The sequence below is a fragment of the Narcine bancroftii genome, chromosome 10 (assembly GCF_036971445.1).
Source record: "Narcine bancroftii isolate sNarBan1 chromosome 10, sNarBan1.hap1, whole genome shotgun sequence".
NCBI classification, from domain to species: domain Eukaryota; kingdom Metazoa; phylum Chordata; class Chondrichthyes; order Torpediniformes; family Narcinidae; genus Narcine; species Narcine bancroftii.
This window is the reverse complement of record NC_091478.1, coordinates 65,422,861-65,443,618: the sequence shown is the minus strand read 5'-3', so window position 1 is coordinate 65,443,618 and position 20,758 is coordinate 65,422,861. Positions and strand designations below refer to the sequence as shown.

Here is a 20,758-nt window from a genome sequence, read left to right as displayed (position 1 = left end):
TATAAAGCTAACAGAATGTTATTGGGGTGGAAAATCAGCTAAAGGATCTTGTTGAATAGAAGAGAAAACACAGCATTCAATGAGTTTTGGCTCAAAGAGGGACATGGCACCCTACCAAGCCAAAGTCATCACTTCTGCAGCAGATTGTTATATTGAAACTCAATAATAGCCCTCTGTGTAAGCGCATAGCTTAAAAGGTTTGGGCACCACATGAATTGAAAATAAACCCCTTAGCTATGTGCGTAACACCTGCCTCTGTCAGTATAATGATCTTTTAAAACCAGCTACAAAAGCCTTTAAGCTTCCACCAGCAGGCTTAAATGTACACACAAAGTTATACACATACTTTCACATGTCTAACTCAAGCAATGTTCCAAGCACATCTGAGCTACCCCTTTCCATTCATCTGGCCCCCATTCACTTTCATGCAACACCCCCTGCACCCATCCCATCCCTGAACTGCAGGCAACATACCATAGTGATCCCAATCCTCAAGCATGCTTTGGAACTCCAGTTGGTTTCTGCCCTCTGTGAAAATAGGTTTGGGGTTCTTTTCAAAGCCCCCAGACAGCACACCACCCTGCCAGCTTCGGACATAGATCCTGCCATCAAGGTCCATGATCACTGGGAAAGGAAAATTCAGATTTATGGTCAGAGTACACACGACATCACATATGACCTTGAGATTCTTTTTCCTCCTGGCGAGGCAGAATTACCACTTATTGGTAGTGCAAAAAAAAACTACTCAAGTGAACATGTAAACATTAACAAATTGTAAACAATCTGACTGCAATACAGAGAGAAAAAACCCAATAAAGTGCAAAAGTAAGAGTCCTAAAAAAGTCCCCAATTGATTTTGTTGTTGAAGAGTCTGATGGGGAGGGGTAGCAACTATTCCTGAACCTGGTAGTGAGAATCTTGTGGCTCCTATACCCAGCAGGTGCTGGGTGGTGTGGGTCTTTCTGATGGCATTGCTCCCTGTGTGGATTTGCCTGTGATGTGGAACAGCTGGAAGCAAGCCAGCTGGGCAACATGTAGAACAAATAGTACAGTAGGTTATAAGATGCCTGAACCTACAAGGACTGCAGACAAATGAAAGCATGGTGGCGGCACGCATATTTGTAGCGGCGAACCGGCTCCGCTTGTTACGCATGGTCATCAGGGCAGCTGCGGCAAAGATGGTGTCGCAGGTCCTTCTCTTCCGGAACAGACCAGAAGTACGCGCTTACGTCAGTGTGACGCGAGTTCTGGGACGTAAGTGGCGAGCTCCAGAGGGCCTTAAAGGCTGCAGTGTGAAACTCACTTCATTAAATATCTAACCAGCAACACAATGGCCTCTCTGATACTTTTCTGGTTGCATGTAGGTGGCATTAATAAAAGGGTGAACAATAGCCTTTGGCTCTATGCTTAATGAGATTTTAATTAACTCATCTTTATAAAATTTAGTAGGTAGTGCTTTAATCACTACACAATCTGAATAATTTATTTCAATAAACGAGAAGCAACAATCATAGTTCTTCCAAAATATTACCATCAGGGATATACAAAGGATTAATCTTTAAACAAACTGCTAATCACAGTGTGAAGTCAATTGCCTACCTGGCGAGTCAAGGGGCAGTGCCTGCTTGAGGGGTCGTGTCACCAGGTAAAAGTGCTCACACGGGTGCAGCGGGACAGTAACTGGCTCCTCACTCGCTAAACCAAGTTCATAAGCCCACTAGCCAAAGACAAAATCAGAACAATGTTAGCTTCAGGGAATTTACTTACACAAACTAGACTGCAAGTCTATCGGGGAACTTTCTATGTTAATTCCTTCAGACTGTCTGATGCGACATTGTATGAAGCCAAATTGAATAAACCTGTTCTAATATTGAAGTATCTTTAAAAAAAAAAATATTTAAAAAATAATTTAGACATACAGTATGGTAAAAGGCCATTTCGGCCCACAAGTCCGTGCTGCCCAATTTACACCCAATTAACCTACACCCCCGGTGCATTTCGAATGGTGGGAGGAAACCAGAGTCCCTGTGGAAATCCCACACAAGACACGGGGAGAACTGTCCTTACAGACAGTGCGGGATTCGAACCCCAGACCCAATCGCTTGCACTGTAAAGTCATTGTGCTAACTGCTATGCCAACTGTGGTGATTAGAGCAATGCTGAATTAAACTGGATTAGGAACTTAGATACATGATCAAACTATTCAAGTTACAAATGAGACAAGAGTCTCATGCAACTAAGAGTCAAATTTAACATGGGATATATATCTTACCAACCATCTAGGTATCAGTAATCTTTAATCCTTGAAGCACCATATATCAGTTCAGGGTGACCTCCCAAGCACTGCAGCTCACCATCATTGCACATCTTCAAGCTTCTCCACATCAAGAAAAGCATCCACTTTCAGAATTTTGAATGTTAAGGTATGGAAAGCTCACGGACCTCCAATGTGTAGTCGTCAAAATAGATAGCCCCTGACTTACGATGGCCCGACTTACGATTTTTCAAAGTTATGATGGTAGAACCCGTACTGTACTTCAAATTTTGGCTAGGCAAGGCTATGATGTTCAGTGTCTCCCCACAGCCCTGTATCATTTCTTTCACTGATCCCACTGCCTCACTCTCTCCAGACAGCCCACTATTAGTCCCCACATTGATCCCACTGCACTGCCCTGAGCTCTCTCAACAGCCCAGTGTCGGCCCCACACTGATCCCACTGCACTGCCGAGCTCTCCCGCCAGCCGTGTCGGTCCCCACTGCACTGCCCTGAGCTCTCCCGCCAGCCCAGTATCAGTCCCCACACTGATCCCATTGCATTGCCCTGAGCTCTCCTGACAGCCCAGTGCCGGCCCCTACATTGATCCCACTGCACTGCCCCACTTTCTCCTGAAAGCCTGCTATCAGTCCCCACAGTGATCCCACTGCATTGCCCCACTTTCTCCTGAAAGCCTGCTATCAGTTCCCACACTGATCCCACTCTCTCCCGACAGCCCCATGTCAGTCCCCACACTGATCCCACTGCCCCGCTCTCTCCCGACAGCCCCATGTCAGTTCCCACACTGATCCCACTCTCTCCCGACAGCCCCATGTCAGTCCCCACACTGATCCCACTGCCCCGCTCTCTCCCGACAACCCCATGTCAGTCTCCACACTGATCCCACTGCCCCGCTCTCTCCTGACAGCCCCATGTCAGTCCCCACACTGATCCCACTGCCCCGCTCTCTCCTGACAGCCCCATGTCAGTCCCCACACTGATCCCACTGCCCCGCTCTCTCCCGACAGCCCCATGTCAGAGCCCACACTGATCGCACTGCTCTTTCTTGACTTGCAATTTTTCCAACATATGATAGACTGCCGGAACGCATCCCCATCGTAAGTTGAGGACTATCTGTAAAAGTAATATTCCCGTAACTGACAAATATTCAATAATCCCTACAAATTAAAGGGCCTGTGGAGATATTTTATTGTAATTGAAAGAAACGTTAATAATCTGTTGATTTGTAACCAAGATTGTACTGTGCTTCATGTTACATTTCCTTGTTCTTTGGATGTCCAGGAAGATGGCAAATGGCTTAACTGAGAGCAGAGAGTACTCCACAGATCCACAGACCATCTGGCTTGCTTACCTGCCCTGCACAATTCACAAAGTATTCACATTCTAAACGACCTCTGTCAGTTTCAACTCCAGACACGTGTCCATTCTTGACTATCACACGATTAACACAAGTTGCTTCATATATCTTGACTCCTGTGTTAAATGATACATTAAATCAAAAAGTATCTCGCAAGGCAGCAATTTAAATTCACATGCAAAAGCAGATTGAGGCTGCACTGCCCTTCATGTCAACTCCATCATTTGGTACAATCACCAGTGAGTTTTTACTTCATTGCTGCTTTCCTTCAGTCCTTGGTTTTCCTAATATCCAAAATCTATTGATCTTTGCCTTGAATAGAATCAGTGACAAAATCTCAAATCTACCCACAAGTTAAGATGTTTTGAGGTTAGAACTAGCTGAATAGGTAAAGTAACAGGTAGAAGTAGTGTCTTCTAGTACCTTCCAATGAAGAAATCTCTTCCCATTTCTTTCCTGCATGCTCACCCTTCATTATGAGATTGTGATTCTTGGTTCTAAGCACCCTGGGCAAGGGAAATGTCAACTCAAGAATTTTGTATATTTAACCAAAATTGTATCTCATGCTTCAAACTTAAGACCAAGTCTGATCAGTCTCTACTTACATGACAAACCACAAGCCTACAAATCAATTTGGTGAACTATTTGCAAATATTTCCATTTTTGGGTGGGCAATCTTCCCTTTTTTAAAAATATAGATGGATGGCCTAGATTTATTTATTTATTTTACTCACTCTCTATTCCATCTGCCACATCTTTGCCCATTTACTAGACAGTCTTTTATCTCCCTAAAGTCACTCTGCATCCCCCCCTGAGAGTCATCAGTATCACCAGCAAACTTGGCTATTACATCAGTCTCTTTGTCCAAATCTTCCATGAAAGATTGCACAGGTGACACCAATGTCATGGCTGTTTGGGAAACAAAAATTCTCTCAAACAATTCACAAATCATGACCCAGAATTTGGAACATGGATTAAAGTTTATGAGAAAAAAAATAATGAACCCAACTTTTTTCCATGTGCATTTCTTGATGCATGTGCAAATGGCACATTATGGAACATCGTGATATGGACCACTTTCTGGGAACGCAACACCCCCAAAACGTGGGGCAGAGGATCCACCTGTATTCATTTGGAAACCCAGCAGAAGCCCTGTGAAGCTCTACTCGTCACATCCTCCCAATCCAAAACCGACTCATTTACTCACAATTACTTTCTATCCATGAAACAATCCACACAGGATTATTAACCCCAACCTCATGTTCATTAAGTTTGGATATAAGCTCAGGTAACACTTTAATAGTCTGAGAGTCTGAAGACACAATATTTACCCATTACTCTATCTATTCTGCTAGTTATAACCTCAAAACATCTCAACATAGGTAGGTTTTCCATGTATACATTTTAATAAATGTATACATGTAACATGTACATATGGTTCTCCTTTCAGAAAGCCATGCCTTTGGCACTTTGCATTTCTTTCCAAATTTCATACATTTGCAGACTTTTGCCTCAATTGTCCTGGCCCAATTTTACTACCCAACTATCCTTACATTTTATCCCTAATAATAGATTCCAGCATTCTTCCTGCAACTGATGTCAAATTATCTGGCTTTCACTTCCCTGTGTTCTCTCTCCATTCTTTCTTAAATAATGTGTTTACATTTCTTATCTTCCAAACTGTGGGAAATGTACTTGAACCTATTGAATTTTGTAAGACGACAACTTGAGCAACCACAGTTAGCAGTGCAATTGGTGCAACGCTATTGTAGCACAAGGACATGGGTTCAAATCTACTGCTATCTCTAAAGAGTTTGTACATTCTCCCCATGAGATTTGAAGGCAAATTGCTGTATTTAGGTGGCGAGGGCTCATGAGCCAGAAGGACCTGTTACCGTACAATTAAAAAATTTACGATTTCCATCACTTTCAAAACCTAGGGAAGCAGGCCATCATGTTTTGGGAATTTATTGGCTTCCAATCTCATTCATTTCTCCCGCTACTTTTAAACTAATGTTTATTTCATTTAACTCCTCATTTACTTTGATTGTATTATTATTTAAGGGAGATTTTCCATGTCGTCAATGATGTCAAACAAAATACTTGTTTCACTCTTTGGCTATTTTCTTATTCCCAAATAGAATTCATCCACTTCATTGTGTAAGGGACCCACATTAACTTCTGCCAATCCTTCCATTTTCACATCTTTTAAAGCTCTGATCATTTTTTTTTGTCTTTCCTCCAAAATTTCTCTTACATTAACTTCTCTTTCTTTACTAAAGCTTGGTCTTGCTGGCTGAATTCTTAATGTAGAGAGATTTACATAAGAACATAATAAATAGGAGCATGAGTAGGCCATTGGCCTATCGAGCCTTCTCCGCCATTCAGTGAGATCATGGCTGATCTGATGAGAGGCTCATCTTTTTCCCCCATATCTCTTAATTCCATTACCCTACAGAAATCCGTTCAACCTTGTCCTAAATATATTTACTAAGGTTGTCTCCACTGCTTCAATAGACAGCAAATTCTACAGATTCACCACCCTCTGGAAAAGCAGTTCCTCCTCATCTCTGACCTAAATCTACTATCCTGGATCTTGAGCATATGTCCTCTAGTTCTAGTCTCTCCCTCAATCTTAAATATCCCTTACATAATTTTATAAATTTCTATAAGATCCCCTTTCACTTCCAGCAAGTACAGTCCCTGACGACTCAATCTCTCTTCTTAGGCCAACCCCTTCATCCCAGGAATCAATCAGGCGAAGCCCCACTGCACCACCTCCAAAGCCAATACATCCTTCCTCAAGTAGGGGGGCACACAGTCCTCCAGATGCAGTCTCACTAGTACCTTGTAGAGTTGCACCAGAAATTCCCAGCTCTTAAATTCAATCCGTCCAGCAATGAAGGCCAACATTCATGATAGCCTGCTACACCTGCAAACCAACTTTCTGCTATTCATGCGCAAGCACTCCCAATCCTTCTGCACGCCAGCATTCTGCAATTGCTTGCCGTTTAAATAATATACTGATTATTATAATTCGGGAAGAAATTCCAGAGCATTCCTAGCAGCTCAAAGAGCAGTTAATGATGATGGCAGAGTGTGGTTTGGGGGGGGGGCAGGGCAGAGTGTGGTTTGAGGGGGGGGGCAGGGCAGAGGGTGGTTTGAGGGGGGGGGCAGGGCAGAGGGTGGTTTGAGGGGGGGGGCAGGGCAGAGGGTGGTTTGAGGGGGGGGCAGGGCAGAGGGTGGTTTGAGGGGGGGGCAGGGCAGAGGGTGGTTTGAGGGGGGGTGCAGGGCAGAGGGTGGTTTGAGGGGGGGTGCAGGGCAGAGGGTGGTTTGAGGGGGGGTGCAGGGCAGAGGGTGGTTTGAGGGGGGTGCAGGGCAGAGGGTGGTTTGAGGGGGGTGCAGGGCAGAGGGTGGTTTGAGGGGGGTGCAGGGCAGAGGGTGGTTTGAGGGGGGTGCAGGGCAGAGGGTGGTTTGAGGGGGGTGCAGGGCAGAGGGTGGTTTGAGGGGGGTGCAGGGCAGAGGGTGGTTTGAGGGGGTGCAGGCAGAGGGTGGTTGAGGGGGTGCAGGGCAGAGGGTGGTTGAGGGGGGTGCAGGGCAGAGGGTGGTTTGAGGGGGGTGCAGGCAGAGGGTGGTTTGAGGGGGTGCAGGTCAGAGGGTGGTTTGAGGGGGGTGCAGGGCAGAGGTGGTTTGAGGGGGGTGCAGGGCAGAGGGTGGTTGAGGGGGGTGCAGGGCAGAGGGTGGTTTGAGGGGGGTGCAGGGCAGAGGGTGGTTTGAGGGGGGTGCAGGGCAGAGGGTGGTTTGAGGGGGGTGCAGGGCAGAGGGTGGTTTGAGGGGGGTGCAGGGCAGAGGGTGGTTTGAGGGGGGTGCAGGGCAGAGGTGGTTTGAGGGGGGTGCAGGGCAGAGGGTGGTTTGAGGGGGGTGCAGGGCAGAGGGTGGTTTGAGGGGGGTGCAGGGCAGAGGGTGGTTTGAGGGGGGTGCAGGGCAGAGGGTGGTTTGAGGGGGGTGCAGGGCAGAGGGTGGTTTGAGGGGGGGTGCAGGGCAGAGGGTGGTTTGAGGGGGGTGCAGGGCAGAGGGTGGTTTGAGGGGGGTGCAGGGCAGAGGGTGGTTTGAGGGGGGTGCAGGGCAGAGGGTGGTTTGAGGGGGTGCAGGGCAGAGGGTTGGTTTGAGGGGGGTGCTGGGCAGAGGGTGGTTTGAGGGGGGTGCAGGGCAGAGGGTGGTTTGAGGGGGGTGCAGGGCAGAGGGTGGTTTGAGGGGGGTGCAGGGCAGAGGGTGGTTTGAGGGGGGTGCAGGCAGAGGGTGGTTTGAGGGGGGTGCAGGGCAGAGGGTGGTTTGAGGGGGGTGCAGGGCAGAGGGTGGTTTGAGGGGGGTGCAGGGCAGAGGGTGGTTTGAGGGGGGTGCAGGGCAGAGGGTGGATTGAGGGGGTGCAGGGCAGAGTGTGGTTTGAGGGGGGTGCAGGGCAGGTGTGGTTTGAGGGGGGTGCAGGGCAGAGTGTGGTTTGAGGGGGGTGCAGGGCAGAGTGTGGTTTGAGGGGGGGCAGGGCAGAGTGTGGTTTGAGGGGGGGCAGGGCAGAGTGTGGTTTGAGGGGGGGGCAGGGCAGAGTGTGGTTTGGGGGGGCAGGCAGAGTGTGGTTTTGGGGGGCAGGGCAGAGTGTGGTTTGGGGGGCAGGGCAGAGTGTGGTTTGGGGGGCAGGGCAGAGTGTGTTTGGGGGGCAGGGCTGAGTGTGGTTTGGGGGGCAGGGCAGAGTGTGGTTTGGGGGCAGGGCAGAGTGTGGTTTGGGGGCAGGGCAGAGTGTGGTTTGGGGGGCAGGGCAGAGTGTGGTTTGGGGGGCAGGGCAGGCAGAGTGTGGTTTGGGGGGCAGGGCAGAGTGTGGGTTTGGGGGCAGGGCAGAGTGTGGTTTGGGGGGCAGGGCAGAGTGTGGTTTGGGGGCAGGGCAGAGTGTGGTTTGGGGGGCAGGGCAGAGTGTGGTTTGGGGGCAGGGCAGAGTGTGGTTTGGGGGGCAGGGCAGAGTGTGGTTTGGGGGCAGGCAGAGTGTGGTTTGGGGGCAGGGCAGAGTGTGGTTTGGGGGACAGGGCAGAGTGTGGTTTGGGGGGCAGGGCAGAGTGTGGTTTGGGGGGCAGGCAGAGTGTGTTTGGGGGGGCAGGGCAGAGTGTGGTTTGGGGGGCAGGGCAGAGTGTGGTTTGGGGGGCAGGGCAGAGTGTGGTTTGGGGGGCAGGGCAGAGTGTGGTTTGGGGGCAGGGCAGAGTGTGGTTTGGGGGGCAGGGCAGAGTGTGGTTTGGGGGGCAGGGCAGAGTGTGGTTTGGGGGCAGGGCAGAGTGTGGTTTGGGGGGCTGGCCAGAGTGTGGTTTGGGGGGCAGGGCAGAGTGTGGTTTGGGGGGCAGGGCAGAGTGTGGTTTGGGGGCAGGGCAGAGTGTGGTTTGAGGGGGGTGCAGGGCAGAGAGTGGTTTGAGCGGGTGGCAGGGCAGAGAGTGGTTTGAGGGGGGTGCAGGGCAGAGTGTGGTTTGAGGGGGGTGCAGGGCAGAGGTGGTTTGAGGGGGGTGCAGGGCAGAGTGTGGTTTGGGGGGCAGGGCAGAGTGTGGTTTGGGGGCAGGGCAGAGTGTGGTTTGGGGGGCAGGGCAGAGTGTGGTTTGGGGGGCAGGGCAGAGTGTGGTTTGGGGGCAGGGCAGAGTGTGGTTTGGGGGGCAGGGCAGAGTGTGGTTTGGGGGGCAGGCAGTGTCAGAGTGTGGTTTGGGGGGCAGGGCAGAGTGTGGTTTGGGGGCAGGGCAGAGTGTGGTTTGGGGGGCAGGGCAGAGTGTGGTTTGGGGGCAGGGCAGAGTGTGGTTTGGGGGGCAGGGCAGAGTGTGGTTTGGGGGGCAGGGCAGAGTGTGGTTTGGGGGGGCAGGGCAGAGTGTGGTTTGGGGGGCAGGGCAGAGTGTGGTTTGGGGGGCAGGGCAGAGTGTGGATTGGGGGCAGGGCAGAGTGTGGTTTGGGGGGCAGCCGGAGCAGAGTGTGGTTTGGGGGGCAGGGCAGAGTGTGGTTTGGGGGGCAGGGCAGAGTGTGGTTTGGGGGGCAGGGCAGAGTGTGGTTTGGGGGCAGGGCAGAGTGTGGTTTGGGGGGCAGGGCAGAGTGTGGTTTGGGGGGCAGGGCAGAGTGTGGTTTGGGGGGCAGGGCAGAGTGTGGTTTGGGGGGCAGGGCAGAATGTGGTTTGGGGGGGCAGGGGCAGAGTGTGGTTTGGGGGGCAGGGCAGAGTGTGGTTTGGGGGGCAGGGCAGAGTGTGGTTTGGGGGCAGGCAGAGTGTGGTTTGGGGGGCAGGGCAGAGTGTGGTTTGGGGGGCAGGGCAGAGTGTGGTTTGGGGGGCAGGGCAGAGTGTGGTTTGGGGGGCAGGGCAGAGTGTGGTTTGGGGGGCAGGGCAGAGTGTGGTTTGGGGGGCAGGGCAGAGTGTGGTTTGGGGGGCAGGGCAGAGTGTGGTTTGGGGGCAGGGCAGAGTGTGGTTTGGGGGCAGGGCAGAGTGTGGTTTGGGGGCAGGGCAGAGTGTGGTTTGGGGGGCAGGGCAGAGTGTGGTTTGGGGGGCAGGGCAGAGTGTGGTTTGGGGGGCAGGGCAGAGTGTGGTTTGGGGGCAGGGCAGAGTGTGGTTTGGGGGGCAGGGCAGAGTGTGGTTTGGGGGCAGGGCAGAGTGTGGTTTGGGGGGCAGGGCAGAGTGTGGTTTGGGGGGCAGGGCAGAGTGTGGCTTGGGGGGCAGGGCAGAGTGTGGCTTGGGGGGCAGGGCAGAGTGTGGCTTGGGGGGCAGGGCAGAGTGTGGTTGGGGGCAGGCAGAGTGTGGTTTGGGGGCAGGCAGAGTGTGGTTTGGGGGGCAGGGCAGAGTGTGGTTTGGGGGGCAGGGCAGAGTGTGGTTTGGGGGGCAGGGCAGAGTGTGGTTTGGGGGGCAGGGCAGAGTGTGGTTTGGGGGCAGGGCAGAGTGTGGTTTGGGGGGCAGGGCAGAGTGTGGTTTGGGGGGCAGGGCAGAGTGTGGTGGGGGCATAGTGTGGTTTGGGGGGCAGGGCAGAGTGTGGTTTGGGGGGCAGGGCAGAGTGTGGTTTGGGGGGCAGGGCAGAGTGTGGCTTGGGGGGCAGGCAGAGTGTGGCCTTGGGGGGCAGGCAGAGTGTGGCTTGGGGGGCAGGGCAGAGTGTGGCTTGGGGGCAGGGCAGAGTGTGGCTTGGGGGGCAGGGCAGAGTGTGGCTTGGGGGCAGGGCAGAGTGTGCTTGGGGGCAGGGCAGAGTGTGGCTTGGGGGGCAGGGCAGAGTGTGGCTTGGGGGCAGGGCAGAGTGTGGCTTGGGGGGCAGGGCAGAGTGTGGTTTGGGGGGCAGGGCAGAGTGTGGTTTGAGGGGCAGGGCAGAGTGTGGTTTGAGGGGCAGGGCAGAGTGTGGTTGAGGGGGGTGCAGGGCAGAGGTGTGGTTTGGGGGGCTGGCCAAGAGTGTGGTTTGGGGGGCAGGGCAGAGTGTGGTTTGGGGGCAGGGCAGAGTGTGGTTGGGGGGCAGGGCAGAGTGTGGTTGGGGGGCAGGGCAGAGTGTGGTTTGGGGGGCAGGGCAGAGTGTGGTTTGGGGGGCAGGCAGAGTGTGGTTTGGGGGGCAGGGCAGAGTGTGGTTTGGGGGGCAGGGCAGAGTGTGGCTTGGGGGCAGGCAGAGTGTGGCTTGGGGGGCAGGGCAGAGTGTGGCTTGGGGCAGGGCAGAGTGTGCTTGGGGGGCAGGGCAGAGTGTGGCTTGGGGGGCAGGGCAGAGTGTGGCTTGGGGGGCAGGGCAGAGTGTGGCTTGGGGGGCAGGGCAGAGTGTGGCTTGGGGGGCAGGGCAGAGTGTGGCTTGGGGGCAGGGCAGAGTGTGGCTTGGGGGGCAGGGCAGAGTGTGGCTTGGGGGGCAGGGCAGAGTGTGGCTTGGGGGCAGGGCAGAGTGTGGCTTGGGGGGCAGGGCAGAGTGTGGCTTGGGGGGCAGGGCAGAGTGTGGCTTGGGGGGCAGGGCAGAGTGTGGCTTGGGGGGCAGGGCAGAGTGTGGCTTGGGGGGCAGGGCAGAGTGTGGCTTGGGGGGCAGGGCAGAGTGTGGCTTGGGGCAGGGCAGAGTGTGGCTTGGGGGGCAGGGCAGAGTGTGGCTTGGGGGGCAGGGCAGAGTGTGGCTTGGGGGGCAGGCAGAGTGTGGCTTGGGGGCAGGGCAGAGTGTGGCTTGGGGGGCAGGGCAGAGTGTGGCTTGGGGGGCAGGCAGAGTGTGGCTTGGGGGGCAGGGCAGAGTGTGGCTTGGGGGCAGGGCAGAGTGTGGCTTGGGGGGGCAGGGCAGAGTGTGGCTTGGGGGGCAGGGCAGAGTGTGGCTTGGGGGGCAGGGCAGAGTGTGGCTTGGGGGCAGGGCAGAGTGTGCTTGGGGGGCAGGGCAGAGTGTGGCTTGGGGGGCAGGGCAGAGTGTGGCTTGGGGGGCAGGGCAGAGTGTGGCTTGGGGGGCAGGGCAGAGTGTGGCTTGGGGGGCAGGGCAGAGTGTGGCTTGGGGGCAGGGCAGAGTGTGGCTTGGGGGGCAGGGCAGAGTGTGGCTTGGGGGGCAGGGCAGAGTGTGGCTTGGGGGCAGGGCAGAGTGTGGCTTGGGGGGCAGGGCAGAGTGTGGCTTTGGGGGCAGGGCAGAGTGTGGCTTGGGGGGCAGGGCAGAGTGTGGCTTGGGGGCAGGCAGAGTGTGGCTTGGGGGGCAGGGCAGAGTGTGGCTTGGGGGGCAGGGCAGAGTGTGGCTTGGGGGGCAGGGCAGAGTGTGGCTTGGGGGGCAGGGCAGAGTGTGGCTTGGGGGGCAGGGCAGAGTGTGGCTTGGGGGGCAGGGCAGAGTGTGGCTTGGGGGGCAGGGCAGAGTGTGGCTTGGGGGCAGGGCAGAGTGTGCTTGGGGGGCAGGGCAGAGTGTGGCTTGGGGGGCAGGGCAGAGTGTGGCTTGGGGGGCAGGGCAGAGTGTGGCTTGGGGGCAGGGCAGAGTGTGGCTTGGGGGCAGGCAGAGTGTGGCTTGGGGCAGGCAAGTGTGGCTTGGGGGGCAGGGCAGAGTGTGGCTTGGGGGCAGGGCAGAGTGTGGCTTGGGGCAGGGCAGAGTGTGGCTGGGGGCAGGGCAGAGTGTGGCTTGGGGGACAGGGCAGAGTGTGGCTTGGGGGGCAGGGCAGAGTGTGGCTTGGGGACAGGGCAGAGTGTGGTTTGGAGGGCAGGGCAGAGTGTGGTTTGGAGGGCAGGGCAGAGTGTGGTTTGGAGGCAGGCAGAGTGTGGTTTGGAGGGCAGGCAGAGTGTGGTTTGGGGGGCAGGGCAGAGTGTGGTTTGGGGGGAAGGGCAGAGTGTGGTTTGGGGGGAAGGGCAGAGTGTGGTTTGGGGGGCAGGGCAGAGTGTGGTTTGGGGGGCAGGGCAGAGTGTGGTTTGGGGGGCAGGGCCAGAGTGTGGTTTGGGGGGCAGGGCAGAGTGTGGTTTGGGGGGCAGGGCAGAGTGTGGTTTGGGGGCAGGGCAGAGTGTGGTTTGGGGGCAGGCAGAGTGTGGTTTGGGGGGCAGGGCAGAGTGTGTTTGGGGGGCAGGGCAGAGTGTGGTTTGGGGGGCAGGGCAGAGTGTGGTTTGGGGGCAGGGCAGAGTGTGGTTTGGGGGCAGGGCAGAGTGTGGTTTGGGGGGCAGGGCAGAGGTGGTTTGGGGGCAGGGCAGAGTGTGGTTTGGGGGGCAGGGCAGAGTGTGGTTTGGGGGGCAGGGCAGAGTGTGGTTTGGGGGGCAGGGCAGAGTGTGGTTTGGGGGCAGGGCAGAGTGTGGTTTGGGGGGCAGGGCAGAGTGTGGTTTGAGGGGGGTGCAGGGCAGAGTGTGGTTTGAGGGGGGTGCAGGGCAGAGTGTGGTTTGAGGGGGGTGCAGGGCAGGGGGTTGGGGAAGTGTGGTTTGAGGGGGGTGCAGGGCAGAGTGTAGTTTGAGGGGGTGCAGGGCAGAGTGTGGCTTGGGGGCAGGGCAGAGTGTGGCTTGGGGGGCAGGGCAGAGTGTGGCTTGGGGGGCAGGGCAGAGTGTGGCTTGGGGGCAGGGCAGAGTGTGGCTTGGGGGGCAGGGCAGAGTGTGGCTTGGGGGGCAGGGCAGAGTGTGGCTTGGGGGGCAGGGCAGAGTGTGGCTTGGGGGCAGGGCAGAGTGTGGCTTGGGGGCAGGGCAGAGTGTGGCTTGGGGGGCAGGGCAGAGTGTGGCTTGGGGGGCAGGGCAGAGTGTGGTTTGGGGGGCAGGGCAGAGTGTGGTTTGGGGGGCAGGGCAGAGTGTGGTTTGGGGGGCAGGCAGAGTGTGGTTTGGGGGGCAGGGCAGAGTGTGGTTTGGGGGGCAGGGCAGAGTGTGGTTTGGGGGGCAGGGCAGAGTGTGGTTTGGGGGGCAGGGCAGAGTGTGGTTTGGGGGGCAGGGCAGAGTGTGGTTTGGGGGCAGGCAGAGTGTGGTTTGGGGGGCAGGGCAGAGTGTGGTTTGGGGGCAGGGCAGAGTGTGGTTTGGGGGGCAGGGCAGAGTGTGGTTTGGGGGGCAGGGCAGAGTGTGGTTTGGGGGGCAGGGCAGAGTGTGGTTTGGGGGCAGGGCAGAGTGTGGTTTGGGGGGCAGGGCAGAGTGTGGTTTGGGGGCAGGGCAGAGTGTGGTTTGGGGGGCAGGGCAGAGTGTGGTTTGGGGGGCAGGGCAGAGTGTGGTTTGGGGGGCAGGGCAGAGTGTGGTTTGGGGGGCAGGGCAGAGTGTGGTTTGGGGGCAGGGCAGAGTGTGGTTTGGGGGGCAGGGCAGAGTGTGGTTTGGGGAGCTGGGCAGAGTGTGGTTTGGGGGGCAGGGCAGGGTGTGGTTTGGGAGGCAGGGCAGGTGTGGTTTGGGGGGCAGGGCAGAGTGTGGTTTGGGGGGCAGGGCAGAGTGTGGTTTGGGGGGCAGGGCAGAGTGTGGTTTGGGGGGCAGGGCAGAGTGTGGTTTGGGGGCAGGGCAGAGTGTGGTTTGGGGGGCAGGGCAGAGTGTGGTTTGGGGGCAGGGCAGAGTGTGGTTTGGGGGGCAGGGCAGAGTGTGGTTTGGGGGGCAGGGCAGAGTGTGGTTTGGGGGGCAGGGCAGTGTGGTTTGGGGGGCAGGGCAGAGTGTGGTTTTGGGGGCAGGGCAGAGTGTGGTTTGGGGGGCAGGGCAGAGTGTGGTTTGGGGGCAGGGCAGAGTGTGGTTTGGGGGCAGGGCAGAGTGTGGTTTGGGGGCAGGGCAGAGTGTGGTTTGGGGGCAGGGCAGAGTGTGGTTGGGGGGCAGGGCAGAGTGTGGTTTGGGGGGCAGGGCAGAGTGTGGTTTGGGGGGCAGGGCAGAGTGTGGTTTGGGGGGCAGGGCAGAGTGTGGTTTGGGGGCAGGGCAGTGTGTGGTTTGGGGGCAGGGCAGTGTGTTTGGGGGGCAGGGCAGAGTGTGGTTTGGGGGCAGGGCAGTGTGGTTTGGGGGGCAGGGCAGAGTGTGGTTTGGGGGCAGGGCAGAGTGTGGTTTGGGGGGCAGGGCAGAGTGTGGTTTGGGGGGCAGGGCAGAGTGTGGTTTGGGGGGCAGGGCAGAGTGTGGTTTGGGGGCAGGGCAGAGTGTGGTTTGGGGGGCAAGGGCAGAGTGTGGTTTGGGGGGCAGGGCAGAGTGTGGTTTGGGGGGCAGGGCAGAGTGTGGTTTGGGGGGCAGGGCAGAGTGTGGTTTGGGGGGCAGGGCAGAGTGTGGTTTGGGGGGCAGGGCAGAGTGTGGTTTGGGGGGGCAGGGCAGTGTGGTTTGGGGGGCAGGGCAGAGTGTGGTTTGAGGGGGTGCAGGGCAGAGTGTGGTTTGAGGGGGGTGCAGGGCAGAGTGTGGTTTGAGGGGGGGTGCAGGGCAGAGTGTGGTTTGAGGGGGGTGCAGGGCAGAGTGTGGTTTGAGGGGGGTGCAGGGCAGAGTGTGGTTTGAGGGGGGTGCAGGGCAGAGTGTGGTTTGAGGGGGGTGCAGGGCAGCGGGTGGTTTGAGGGGGGTGCAGGGCAGAGTGAGGTTTGAGGGGGGTGCAGGGCAGTGTGGTTTGAGGGGGGTGCAGGGCAGAGTGTGGTTTGAGGGGGGTGCAGGGCAGAGTGTGGTTTGAGGGGGGTGCAGGGCAGAGTGTGGTTTGAGGGGGGTGCAGGGCAGAGTGTGGTTTGAGGGGGGTGCAGGGCAGAGTGTGGTTTGAGGGGGGTGCAGGGCAGAGTGTGGTTTGAGGGGGGTGCAGGGCAGAGTGTGGTTTGAGGGGGGTGCAGGGCAGAGTGTGGTTTGAGGGGGGTGCAGGGCAGAGTGTGGTTTGAGGGGGGTGCAGGGCAGAGTGTGGTTTGAGGGGGGTGCAGGGCAGAGTGTGGTTTGAGGGGGGTGCAGGGCAGAGTGTGGTTTGAGGGGGGTGCAGGGCAGAGTGTGGTTTGAGGGGGGTGCAGGGCAGAGTGTGGTTTGAGGGGGGTGCAGGGCAGAGTGTGGTTTGAGGGGGGTGCAGGGCAGAGTGTGGTTTGAGGGGGGTGCAGGGCAGAGTGTGTTTGAGGGGGGTGCAGGGCAGAGTGTGGTTTGAGGGGAGTGCAGGGCAGAGTGTGGTTTGAGGGGGAGCAGGGCAGAGTGTGGTTTGAGGGGGAGCAGGGCAGAGTGTGAGTGGGGGAGGCAGGGCAGAGTGTGGTTTGGGGGGCAGGGCAGAGTGTGGTTTGAGGGGGAAGGCAGGGCAGAGTGTGGTTTGGGGGGAGAGGGAAGAGTGTGGTTTGGGGGGAGAGGGAAGAGTGTGGTTTGGGGGGAGAGGGCAGAGTGTGGTTTGGGGGGGAGAGGGCAGAGTGTGGTTTGGGGGGGAGAGTGCAGAGTGTGGTTTGGGGGGGAGAGGGCAGAGTGTGGTTTGGGGGGGAGAGGGCAGAGTGTGGTTTGGGGGGGAGAGGGCAGAGTGTGGTTTGGGGGGGAGAGGGCAGAGTGTGGTTTGGGGGGGAGAGGGCAGAGTGTGGTTTGGGGGGGAGAGGGCAGAGTGTGGTTTGGGGGGGAGAGGGCAGAGTGTGGTTTGGGGGCAGAGGGCAGAGTGTGGTTTGGGGGCAGAGGGCAGAGTGTGGTTTGAGGGGGGACAGGGCAGAGTGTGGTTTGAGGGGGGGAGAGGGCAGAGTGGTTTGGGGGGAGAGGGCAGAGTGGTTTGGGGGGAGAGGGCAGAGTGGTTTGGGGGGAGAGGGCAGAGTGGTTTGGGGGGAGAGGGCAGAGTGGTTTGGGGGGAGAGGGCAGAGTGGTTTGGGGGGAGAGGGCAGAGTGGTTTGGGGGGAGAGGGCAGAGTGGTTTGGGGGGAGAGGGCAGAATATGGTTTGAGGGGGAGGCAGGGCAGAGTGTGATTTGAGGGGGAGGCAGGGCAGAGTGTGATTTGAGGGGGGAGGCAGGGCAGTGTGGTTTGAGGGGGGAGGCAGGGCAGTGTGGTTTGAGGGGGGAGGCAGGGCAGTGTGGTTTGAGGGGGGAGGCAGGGCAGTGTGGTTTGAGGGGGGAGGCAGGGCAGTGTGGTTTGAGGGGGGAGGCAGGGCAGTGTGGTTTGAGGGGGGAGGCAGGGCAGTGTGGTTTGAGGGGGGAGGCAGGGCAGTGTGGTTTGAGGGGGAGGCAGGGCAGAGTGTGGTGTGTGAGGGGGAGGCAGGGCAGAGTGTGGTATGTGAGGGGGAGGAGGGCAGAGTGTGGTGTGCTTGGGGGAGGGCACAGTGTGGTGTGTGAGGGGGAGGGCAGACTGTGGTGTGTGAGGGGGAGGGCAGACTGTGGTGTGTGAGGGGGAGGGCAGACTGTGGTGTGTGAGGGGGAGGGCAGACTGTGGTGTGTGAGGGGGAGGGCAGACTGTGGTGTGTGAGGGGGAGGGCAGACTGTGGTGTGTGAGGGGGAGGGCAGACTGTGGTGTGTGAGGGGGAGGGCAGACTGTGGTGTGTGAGGGGGAGGGCAGACTGTGGTGTGTGAGGGGGAGGGCAGACTGTGGTGTGTGAGGGGGAGGGCAGACTGTGGTGTGTGAGGGGGAGGGCAGACTGTGGTGTGCGAGGGGGAGGGCAGATTGTGGTGTGCGAGGGGGAGGGCAGATTGTGGTGTGTGAGGGGGAGGGCAGATTGTGGTGTGTGAGGGGGAGGGCAGATTGTGGTGTGCGAGGGGGAGGGCAGATTGTGGTGTGTGAGGGGGAGGGCAGATTGTGGTGTGTAAGGGGGAGGGCAGATTGTGGTGTGTGAGGGGGAGGGCAGATTGTGGTGTGTGAGGGGGAGGGCAGATTGTGGTGTGTGAGGGGGAGGGCAGATTGTGGTGTGTGAGTGGGAGGGCAGATTGTGGTGTGTGAGGGGGAGGGCAGATTGTGGTGTGTGAGGGGGAGGGCAGATTGTGGTGTGTGAGGGGGAGGGCAGATTGTGGTGTGTGAGGGGGAGGGGAGATTGTGGTGTGTGAGGGGGAGGGCAGATTGTGGTGTGTGAGGGGGGAGGGCAGATTGTGGTGTGTGAGGGGGGAGGGCAGATTGTGGTGTGTGAGGGGGAGGGCAGATTGTGGTGTGTGAGTGGGAGGGCAGATTGTGGTGTGTGAGGGGGAGGGCAGATTGTGGTGTGTGAGGGGGAGGGCAGATTGTGGTGTGTGAGGGGGAGGGCAGATTGTGGTGTGTGAGGGGGAGGGCAGATTGTGGTGTGTGAGGGGGGAGGGCAGATTGTGGTGTGTGAGGGCAGATTGTGGTGTGTGAGGGGGGAGGGCAGATTGTGGTGTGTGAGGGCAGAGTGTGGTTTGAGTGGGGGAGGGAGAGTGTGGTTCGTGAATTGCTGAGTGAAATGTCAGTGGATGAAACTCCATAAGAGTTTTAGCAGCTGAACCAGCAGCTGTGGTTGAAATTTGAATTCGGATTCACAGCCGCTTGGAGAGACCAAAAGCAAGTTCTTTCATGGAAGTATAAAGTTAACTGAAGGTGGAACTACTTAAACAAAAACCCATGCTTCATGAGAGTTGTGAAATATAATCTGTTATTTTAAAAACAAAGGTTTTTAATAAAACAATTTTTAAAAATTAATTTAGACAGGCCCTTTCGACTCATGAGCCCATGCTGCCCAATTACATCCGATAAGTTTCGAACACTGAGAAGAAATCAGGAGTCTCCAAACTCTTTACAGGCAGTGCCAGACTCGAACCCTGGTCCCGATTGTTGGTGTCATCCCTAATTGGATTGCTCATTGTTCGAAAATAAACAAAAGCAGGAGCCATTTGATTTGGAAACTCACCATTGTTCGCAGCAACTCCTGCCAGTGCCTGAGCAACATCTGGGGGGGAGATGACTGCATCCCCAGGGACATGCATCGCTCCAACTAGGTCATGGATGTTCACCAGGGGGTGTAGTTGTGCTACCTGCTTTGGACGGATGATGTCACAGGGGATCCCCATTACCCTGACATGACACGAAAAGACACATTTAATACTTCCTGTAAGCAAATCTTAGAACTAATGCACAAATAATCATTCACAGAATTCAGTAATGTTAGCTTTTGCACTGCAATTCACCTCCACAACAAAAATCTCACTTTGCTCAGGAGAGAGGACAATTAGCTTGGAGGTATGCGAAAATGATAAGACATGGCCCCATTATCCTCTTTCCTCTCCTAAGGTCGTCTCAATACAGCCAGAATGAAGAACTCAGCAAACCGAGAAGTCTAAACCCATCATTTCAGAATTGTTCTCTACATGCACCATACTTCCAGAGAATAATATATGGACCCACAACAGACTGTGATGTACACAGGTATACTGTTGACCAATCGATGTCCTCTGAATAAGAATGTGACAATGACATGGATGTATAATTTAGCATCTCTAATAGCAAGCTATACATAGATCTTCCAATAATATTCTAACTTCTGCTGTGTTGCCAAAACTGGGTTAGAAAAGGTCTCTTGAATTAACTGGTGAATACAACAACAGAACTAACACTTGTTCATTTAGGAAGATGCAATAATAATCAAACTTTAAAGTAAATCCCTGTTTTCCTGTTTCAATAGGCCCTTTCAAACTGCCGTATAAAATGGGGTTAACTGGGCAATTTGCATGGTTAACACCCCAGTTACATGGCAATTTGAAAGGGCCCTATCGGGTCAACTCTGTCAGAACCAAATCGGGTCCGTGACCTACCTCAGAGGTAGTCAGGGAACCCAGTTAAACTTATCTAGGTCTCATCCATGGCTGATTTGAAAAGGAAAATGGCCGACCCACTAATTCCAGTAAGTCAGCGCTTGAATGCGTGTGTCACCAAGCAGCCAGCATCTGAAGATCCGGGAGTACTTCCGGTGAGTGTATAATGCATCATTGTGGGGCGGGATCCCCCTTAAATTGCCGGGTTTAATGGGTAGATTCTCCTGTGTTTTGAAAGGTGCTTTCCAGTACCTTTGCCCCAGTAATCACACTCGGGTCCCAGGAGGGCTACCCAAGTGCTGCAATTTGAAAGGGGCAACTGAAATCTATTCATCCAGTTTCTGATCCAGTTGCATGCATTTTCAGATCCCTTCAGTCCACTCTGAAACTCTGCATTAATTGCTTTGCTTTAAGTCACAGTGCATACACTATTTAATTAGCTGCTAAAGGCAGCCCTCCCAATCGTATCAATGCAAGCACTTTAAGTGGTACTCTTCGGGACATTCAAAGATATCTAAGATTTATCATTCTACGACTTTTACTTACTGTAATCGGGAAACAAGGCGGCGCAGTGAGATAAGCCGGTCTTGGGTGTGAGCCAGTGAAATCGATCCAGTTTGCATGTAACCTGGTAAAGACAAGAGGAGATCAGATGGAAGCTACAATTCTGAGTGTGAACATTTAAACATTGAAAGCAAAAAAGCATCCACATGAGGGGATAAGCAAAAGATAAGGCAACCATTCCACACAGTTAACACAGCAACCACTTCCCAATTATACAGGTAAGCCGTATTAGATGAAGCCCAGCAGACCTCTGACCTACAATCATACAGTCCAGAATCAGGCATCCTCTGCTCAATTTATTCATGATCCACAAGAAGCTGTAGCTTCAAGAATCAGAATTTATTGTCATGAACAAGTCATGAAATTCGAAGAGGAAGATAATTGAGAGGACTGTTGGGAGCAGAGGAGATCCTCTGGTATGAGCTTGCTTGCTGATCTAGGGGCAGATCCATGCTGATTGGAAGAACCAATCTAACATCCTTCCAGCTGTAAGCCCACTTCCACCAGTCTCATAAGGATGGCATCAAGCTCCTCAGGA

General features: G+C 55.9%; 1 protein-coding gene across 4 annotated transcripts in view; it reads right to left on the bottom strand.

The window, feature by feature from the left end:
- The window catches only part of pdpr (pyruvate dehydrogenase phosphatase regulatory subunit), a 63,349-nt gene that overhangs the window by 28,350 nt on the left and 14,241 nt on the right, over window positions 1–20,758 (bottom strand). For all 4 annotated transcript variants that reach the window (XM_069901163.1, XM_069901162.1, XM_069901161.1 and 1 more), the window contains exons 4-8: window positions 20,203–20,284; window positions 18,756–18,919; window positions 3,627–3,748; window positions 1,600–1,717; window positions 475–624 (exon numbers count right to left, since the gene is read on the bottom strand). In XM_069901163.1, coding sequence (XP_069757264.1) covers window positions 475–624; window positions 1,600–1,717; window positions 3,627–3,748; window positions 18,756–18,919; window positions 20,203–20,284 — 636 coding nt within the window. The remainder of the gene's footprint in view (window positions 1–474; window positions 625–1,599; window positions 1,718–3,626; window positions 3,749–18,755; window positions 18,920–20,202; window positions 20,285–20,758) is intronic.